The sequence below is a fragment of the Ostreococcus tauri genome, assembly GCF_000214015.3.
Source record: "Ostreococcus tauri WGS project CAID00000000 data, contig chromosome 11, whole genome shotgun sequence".
In the NCBI taxonomy this organism is placed as follows: domain Eukaryota; kingdom Viridiplantae; phylum Chlorophyta; class Mamiellophyceae; order Mamiellales; family Bathycoccaceae; genus Ostreococcus; species Ostreococcus tauri.
In genome coordinates, this window is record NC_014436.2 from 227,729 (window position 1) to 236,377 (window position 8,649).

Sequence of the window (8,649 nt, forward strand, 5' to 3'; positions counted from 1 at the left end):
CGCGGCGTCGACCACGGCGCGTCCACCCGTGGGGGGCGTCCCGGGCGGGACGACGTAGGCGTCGAACGTCGCCGTGGACGCGTCGACGACGGGCGCGGCGCGCGCGGCGCGCGCCATGCGCGCGGTGGTGTGCGTGATGGGCGTTCGTGACTCTGTATACGTCTTACCGGGTGTTTTATGGTCCGCGTGTGCGTTATAGAGACGCACATAGATGGGTGTTTATGTATGTGTATACGCGCACGTGGCCTTTGTGTCCGTGCCGCGTGTCCTATGGTCCGCGTGTGAGTTATAGAGACGCACATAGATGGGTGTTTCGAACGTTGTATACGTGACGGGCGTCCTATCGTCCGCGTGAGACGCATAGAGATACACATAGATGGGTGTTTCGAACGTTGTGTACGTGACGGGTGTCCTATGGTCCGCGTGAGACGCATAGAGATACACATAGATGGGTGTTTCGAACGTTGTGTACGTGACGGGTGTCCTATGGTCCGCGTGAGACGCATAGAGATACACATAGATGGGTGTTTCGAACGTTGTATACGTGACGCGTGTCCTGTGGCCCGCGCGCGCGTGCGCCCCGCAGAGCCCCGCGCGCGATGGCGCCCGGCGAGCGCGACGGCGGCGCCGAGGCCGCGGCGCGGTACCGGCAGTACGAATACAAAGCGGTGCGTGCGCGTCGCGCGCGAGAGACGGGACGACGGGACGACGGGACGACGGAAACCGATGCGTCGATCGAATGCGACGACGGCGGCGATCGCGTCGCGGGCGACGACGACGAGCGACGACGACGCGCGCGCGCGGTGACGTCGCGCATCGCGGGCGGAAGCGACGGGATGGGGCGAGGATGGCGAACGTTGACGACGCGAAACGGATGACTGACGGGACGATGACGGTGATTCGTGAAACGCGCAGAACGCGTCGCTGGTGCTCGAGAGCGACCGGCGCGGACGGGGACGGGGCGAACCGACGGGCGCGGCGGAGTCGTTGCTGGGACGGATCGATCCGGGACAGTTTGGAGACCGCGTTGGGGTCGGGGCGGCGAGGGAATTCGCGGACCAGCGGTCGAGGGCGGAGAAGCGCAGGGCGGAGAAGCGCGCGAGAGGCGAGCCGGGCGACGAGAGAGGCGATAAGAGGAGACACGCGGGCGCGAGCATTTTGGGTGGCGGTGATTTGGGATTGTATAAACCGAAGACGCGGGAGACTAGGGCGGCGTACGAGGGGTTGCTGAGCGTTTTGGCGAGCGTGTTCGGGGATCAGCCGCAAGACGTCATGCGCGGCGCCGCGGACGAGGTTTTAGCCGCTCTGAAGGAGGAGGGAAAGACGGAGCGTGAGAAGCAAAAGAGCGTGGAGTCACTCATGGGCGAGCTCACGACTGAGCGTTTCGCGCAGATCACGGCGATCGGGAAGCTCATCACCGATTTCTCGATCCCGGGCGAGAACGAGGGCGGCGCCGGCGAGGAGTTGGACGACGACATCGGCGTCGCCGTCGAGTTCGAGGAGGAGGAAGAGGAAGACTCCGAGGTTGACGAGGTTCTCGAGGCGTCGGACATCGACGAGGACGACGAGGGCGACGAGGTTGAGTACGCCGCCGCCGTGGGTGGTATGATGCAGGACGAAGAGTACGCGCCAAACGCAGACAACGGGCTGAACCCGGCGGACATCGACGCGCACTGGTTGCAGCGCGCCATCTCCAAGGCTTTCGGTTTCACCGACTCCGACGCCGCGGAGAGCTTGGATCTCTCCGAGGAGGTTTTCAAGGCTTTGGCCACGGATGACGATCGTGATTGCGAGAACGCTCTCGTCTCCCTACTCGACTACGACAAGTTTGACTTGATCAAGGTGCTCTTGAAGAACCGGTTCAAGGTGTACTGGTGCACCAAGCTCGCGCGCTCGGCGAGCGAAGCCGAGACGGCGGATATTGAAGAACAGATGAAGGCACATGCTGAATCGGCCGATATTTTGGCCGCCATGCGCGCGACGCGAGCCTCGGCGCGCGATCGCCAGACGGCAACGGAGCAGAAGATTCGCGAAGAGGCGCGAAAGCTTCGCAGTGAAATGGCGCAACAACGAACGCAAGCCGGCAGCGGTGCCGCCGCAGCCGGACGTCAGCTCTTAGAGCTAGACACTTTAGCGTTCGCGCAGGGATCACACTTCATGAGCAACAAGAGATGCGAGCTCCCGCCCGGTTCGTTCCGCAACGCGAAGAAAGGATACGAGGAAGTGCACATTCCCGCCTCAAAACCGAAGCCTTTCGAGGATGGTGAGGTGCTTCGCTCCATCGAAGAGATGCCGTCTTGGACGCATCCCGCTTTCGAGGGGATGAAGAGCCTCAACCGCGTCCAGAGCCGAGTGTACGAGTGCGCGCTCCTGTCGCCCGAGAATATGCTCTTGTGCGCGCCGACGGGCGCGGGTAAGACGAACGTCGCCGTTCTAACCATCCTGCACGAGATCGGTCTGCATCGTAGACGCGATGGCACGGTCGATACCTCGGCGTTCAAGATTGTGTACGTGGCGCCGATGAAGGCGCTTGTTTCCGAAATCGTGGGTAACCTGAGCAATCGTCTCAAGTCTTTCGGAATCAAGGTGCGAGAATTGACTGGCGACGTCTCACTGAGCAAGGCTGAAATAGAGGACACGCAAATCATCGTGACGACGCCTGAAAAGTGGGACATTATCACGCGCAAGTCGGGTGACCGCACGTACACGCAGCTGGTGAAGCTCATCATCATCGATGAGGTGCACCTTTTGCACGACGATCGCGGTCCAGTACTTGAATCGATTATCGCCAGGACGGTACGACAGGTCGAGTCGACGCAAGAGATGGTGCGATTGGTCGGTCTTTCGGCGACGCTTCCGAATTTTGAGGATGTCGCGACCTTCATGCGCGTGCACCCGGAGAAGGGCTTGCACGTGTTCGATGGTACGTTCCGACCGTGCCCGCTGCAGCAGCAGTACATCGGCGTCACCGTGAAGAAACCACTGCAACGCATGCAGCTCATGAATGAAATTTGCTATGAAAAGGTTATGGAAAGCGCTGGTAAGCACCAAGTGCTCGTCTTCGTACATAGTCGCAAAGATACGGCAAAGACCGCGAAGGCTCTTAGGGATTTAGCCATGGAGAATGAGACGCTCGGCAAATTGATGCGAGACGATTCAGCGAGTAGAGAGATTCTCCTTACAGAGGCGGAGACGGTAAAGAGCTCGGAGCTCAGAGATCTGCTGCCGTACGGCTTCGCGATTCACCACGCTGGGATGAACCGGGCCGATCGTACTTTGGTCGAAGAGCTCTTTGCTGACGGCCACGTCCAAGTGCTAGTCTCAACGGCGACGCTCGCGTGGGGGGTCAACCTTCCCGCGCACACCGTCATCATCAAGGGCACGCAAGTGTACAACCCTGAGAAGGGAGGTTGGGATGAGCTCAGTTTTCAAGACGTCATGCAAATGATGGGTCGCGCCGGCCGGCCGCAGTTCGATACATTCGGTGAGGGCATCATCATAACGCAGCACTCCGAGTTACAGTATTACCTGTCGCTGTTCAACCAGCAACTTCCGATCGAGTCACAGTTTATCAAGCAGCTCGCAGACGCTCTGAACGCTGAAATTATCCTCGGGACGGTTCAAAATGTTCGAGATGCCGTGATTTGGCTGGGTTATACGTACTTATTTGTCCGTATGCTCCGAAATCCGACTTTGTACGGCGTCGCGTTCGACGCCGTCGAGGACGATCCCGTGCTCGAGCAACGCCGAGCAGATCTGATTCACACGGCAGCGGCGCAGTTGGATAAGAGTGGGTTAATTCGGTACGATCGACGAAGCGGTGCGTTGCAAGGGACGGATCTGGGTAAGATTGCCTCGACGTACTACGTCTCTCACGGTACTCTCATGGCGTTCAATCAGCACTTGAAGCCGACGATGGGTGACATCGAGCTTTGTCGCTTGTTCTCTCTCGCAGAGGAGTTCAAGTACATCAGTGTGAGACAAGAGGAGAAGATGGAACTATCAAAGCTGGCAGAGCGCGTTCCGATACCCGTGAAGGAGTCTATCGAGGAGCCGACGGCGAAGATCAACATCCTCCTTCAGGCGTACATAAGCAACATGCGACTCGACGGTTTCGCACTGATGTCTGACATGGTGTACGTCACTCAGAGCGCCGGGCGCATCTTGCGTTGTATTTTCGAAATCGTTCTCAAGAAGGGCTGGTCGCAGCTCGCTGAGAAGTCATTGGCGCTTTGCAAGATGTGCGCTCGAAGGACTTGGGCGTCGCAGACTCCGCTGCGTCAGTTTGCGGCGATTCCGTTGGATACACTGCAAAAGATTGAGCGCAAGGATTTGAGCTGGGATAGATACTATGATTTGAGTAGTCAGGAAATCGGTGAGCTCATGCGAGCGCCAAAGATTGGCAAGTCCTTGCACAGATTTATCCACCAAGTGCCCCGCTTGGAGCTCGCGGCACACGTGCAGCCTATCACTCGTAGCGTTCTCAAGGTGGACTTGAGTATCACTCCAGATTTCATCTGGGACGAAGAGCATCACGGCTACGTGCAAGGTTTCTGGATCATCGTCGAGGACAATGACGGAGAGAATATTCTTCACCACGAGTACTTCCTTCTCAAGGCGCACAACGCAGAGGAAGAGCACGGACTTTCGTTCACCGTTCCGCTGTCAGATCCGCTCCCGCCGCAGTATTTCATTCGCGTCGTGAGCGACACGTGGTTGGGCAGCGAAACGGTGATTCCGGTGTCGTTCAAACACTTGATGTTGCCGGAGAAAAATCCGCCTCCGACCGAGCTCTTGGACTTGCAGCCTCTCCCAGTGAGCGCCCTCAAGTCGGACGGTTTCGACAAGCTCTACGCCGGACGCTTCACGCACTTCAATCCGATTCAAACGCAAGTGTTCCAGTGCTTGTACAAAACGGATGAAAATGCTCTGGTCGGCGCGCCGACAGGCAGCGGTAAGACGGTGTGCGCGGAGTTTGCCATCATGCGGTCGCTTACTTCGGAGCGAGGCGGACGTTGCGTGTACATGGCCCCAACGGAGACGCTTGCGGACGAGAGATACGATGATTGGAGTGAGCGTTTCGGTGAATTGGACGTGGCCGTAACCAAGCTCACGGGTGAAACAACGGCGGACTTGAAGCTTCTTGAGAAGGGACAGATTATTGTGACGACGCCTCAGCAATGGGACGTGATCAGTCGTCGTTGGAAGCAGCGTAAGAACGTGCAGACCGTGTCGCTCTTCATCGCAGACGAGCTTCAACTCATCGGCGGTTCCATGGGACCGACGATGGAAGTTGTTGTGTCGCGGATGCGCTACATGTCAAGTCAGCTCGCAAATCCTGTGCGAGTAATTGGTCTGTGCGCATCGCTTGCGAACGCACGAGACTTGGGCGAATGGATCGGCGCCGCGTCGCACACGCTCTTCAACTTCTCCCCTGGTGTTCGCCCGGTGCCGCTTGAGATTCATTTCCAAGGTGTGGATATCATCAACTTCGAGGCACGTATGCAAGCCATGGCGAGGCCAGTGTATGGTGGCATCGCGAATCACTGTCGACGATCTGAGCCGACGATCGTCTTCGTACCGACGCGCAAGCACGCGAAGTTGGCGTCTCTGGACTTGCTCGCGTTCGCCGCCGCTGAGGGGCAACCAAACAAGTTCCTCCAGGTCGAGGAGAGCGATCTCGAGCCGTACTTACAGCAAATCTCGGACGCGTCCGCCCGCCACGCGCTCACGTTCGGTGTTGCGCTGATTCACGAGGCGATGAATTCCAAAGAGCGCAAGGTGATCGAACGCGTATTCGCTGTCGGCGCGGCTTCGGTTCTCGTCTCCACCGCGCCGTTGGCTTGGGGCCTCACGACTCCCTGCAAGCTCGTCGTCATCATGGGGACGCAGTACTACGACGCCGGTGGCGCGGGTGCGGCGGACTATGCCGTCACAGATCTACTCCAGATGATGGGCCGAGCTTCGAGACCTGGTATTGACGACGCTGGTGTCTGCCTGCTCTTGTGCCACGCGCCGAGGAAGGAGTACTATAAGAAGTTCTTGTTCGAGCCGTTCCCGGTGGAATCGCACCTGGACCACTTCTTGCACGACCCAATGGTTGCGGAAATTGTGACTCGTACGATCGAGACCAAGCAAGATGCCGTCGACTACATCACGTGGAGCTTCTACTACCGACGTCTGACGCAGAACCCGAACTATTACAACCTCACTGGCGTGTCACACCGCCATCTCTCCGATGCACTCTCCGAGTTGGTGGAGACCGTACTCGGGGACCTGGAGGCGAGCAAGTGCATCAGTATCGAGGACGATATGGACTGTGCGCCTCTGAACTTGGGGATGATATCGGCGTACTATTACATCACGTACACCACCATTGAGCTCTTCGCCGCGTCCCTCACGGCGAAGACCAAGCTCAAGGGCTTGCTCGAGATCGTCGCCGGTGCGACGGAGTTCGAGGCGTTCGCTGTGAGACCTGGAGAGGCGGAGATGATTCGCCGTATTTTGAATCACGCCCCGATCACGCTCTCGAGTAACAAGGCGACGGACCCGCACGTCAAGGTTGCCGCACTTCTTCAGGCGTACTTTGGCCGCGGCGCGCTCCACGGGGATTTCGTCCAGGATTTGCAGAAGATTCTCCCCGACGCCACACGATTGCTCCAAGCAATGGTGGACGTCATTTCATCGAACGGCTGGCTCGGCCCGGCCCTGTCCGCGATGGAACTGTCACAGATGATGGTCCAAGGCATGTGGGACAAGGATCCGGTGGTGATGCAGCTGCCGAACATCACCAAGGAGACGGGTCGACGATGCCTGGCCGCGGGCATTGAGAGCGTGTACGATTTGATCGATATGGAAGACGACGATCGACGAGAGTTGCTTCAGCTCAGCGACGAGCAGCTCGAAGAAGTGGCCGAAGCCGCGAACAGATATCCGAGCATTGAAGTCGCGTTTGACGTCACCGATCCCGACAACGTCACCGCGGGTGACGCGGTGGAGATCGTCGTCAATCTCGAGCGCGAGGGCGATGAAGAACCGGGCCCGGTGTATGCACCGAATTATCCGACCCGAAAAGAGGAAGCGTGGTGGCTCGTCGTCGGCGATGTAAAGAAGGGTACGCTCCACGCGATTAAGCGCATCACGCTTGGCAGAAAGCAAAAGGTCAAGCTCGAGTTCGCCGCGCCCGAGCAGGTGGGCAAGGCTGACTTGACGCTGTATTTCATGTGTGATTCGTACATGGGATGCGACCAAGAGTACGAGTTCTCGCTGGATGTCAAGGAAGGCGAAGACGACAGCGACGATGACGCGATGGAATAATTTCCAACGCGCGGCCGAAACCAGTTTGCGAGGAACCGACACCTCCGGTGCCGTTAGGTGTGTAGCAAAATACATTGTTGATACAAATTTAGGCTATTCGAAACGACGCAGCGAGCGCCCTGGATGATGACGCGCATCGGTACAGAGACGTCACCGCTCCCCTCTGCGCTCGCCGTGGCGCTCGATTGGCGACGACGTGGACGCGAGACGCGAAACGACTCGAACGCGAGACGACGTGCACACCCGCGACGCGACGCCGACGCGCGACGACCGGCGCGCTCACGCATATCGAACGATCCAACGCGGTGGTGACGACGCAGTCGCCCCGCGCGCGCTCGGCGCGATCCTCGACGCGATCGAGAAGCGCGCCCGCTCCAAACGTCGCCGCGCCGCACGCGAGGAGCGCGGGAGCCAACGCCACGGGATCGGCGAACGAGACGCGCGAGATGGCGAAAATCAGCACCAACGAGATCAAATTCGAGTAATTCACCAACGCCGCCGCAAAGGTGACGTCCAGCGAGAACTCCATCGCGTACGCCACGGTGAGCAGAGCGATCGGCGACAGCATGCACGTAACCGTCACCGCCGAACCCAACTCCCCGAGCATCGGCCCGATGCACGCCAACGTCACCCCCGCGCACATCATGGACGTCCCGTACCTGCGCGCCAGCGCGCTTCCGAGCGCACACAGATCCGCGCTCGCGATTTTCGGCTCGAACAAAATCCCGAGCGCGAGCATGGCGAACGTCTTATTCGCCCCCCCCAGAAACGCCAAGAACTCATCGATCGCCGGCGGAAACCCATTCGCGTGTCCCACCATCACTCTGTACGCGAACGCCACGACGACGGCGACGAGGCACGGATTTCGCGCCTGTTTCGCCACCGACGCCGCGACGCGCCTCCGCGTCGCCGCCCGTCGCGTCTCTCGGTCCCCGCCCACATCCGTCTCCGTCCGGTGCGCGTACACCGCGTGCGCGACGACGAGCAACCACACCTGATTCGTCGCGTCGAACACCACCGCCCTGCGCAAGCCTTCGACGCCGTACAGCGTCTCGCTCAATCCGTACGCGAAGTTCCCGAGATTCGCCCCGAGCGCGCTTCCCGACACCAACGCCGCGCGCGCGCGCGCCGCCACCTTCTTCTCCGCCAAGCAATGGGAGATCTTCGACATCGAGCTCGTCGACGTCAAGTCGTGCACGCGATCGGGCTTTGGAATGGTATCCAACGTCGTGTGCGAGTAGTAATTCCGTCTACCGCGAGTGATGCTTCTCTCATTTATGTAATACGTCGACGACGCTTGTCTCGCGTTCGCGCTCCGCGCGCGTCCGGCAC

General features: G+C 59.4%; 2 protein-coding genes across 2 annotated transcripts; one reads left to right on the plus strand and one right to left on the minus strand.

Moving 5' to 3' along the window:
* Positions 1 to 599: 599 nt before the first annotated feature.
* On the plus strand, positions 600 to 7,317 carry OT_ostta11g01210 (Helicase, C-terminal; the record flags this gene model as incomplete). Its single annotated transcript, XM_022982980.1, has 2 exons — positions 600 to 668; positions 916 to 7,317. 2 exons carry the CDS (start codon positions 600 to 602, stop codon positions 7,315 to 7,317), a joined length of 6,471 nt encoding a protein of 2,156 aa, XP_022839920.1.
* Positions 7,318 to 7,405: 88 nt separating this feature from the next.
* Positions 7,406 to 8,649, minus strand: OT_ostta11g01220 (unnamed product; the record flags this gene model as incomplete). The annotated part of the gene is made up of 1 exon (XM_022982981.1): positions 7,406 to 8,649. A coding segment is annotated over one exon (1,244 nt), but the record flags the coding sequence as incomplete, so codon positions are not given.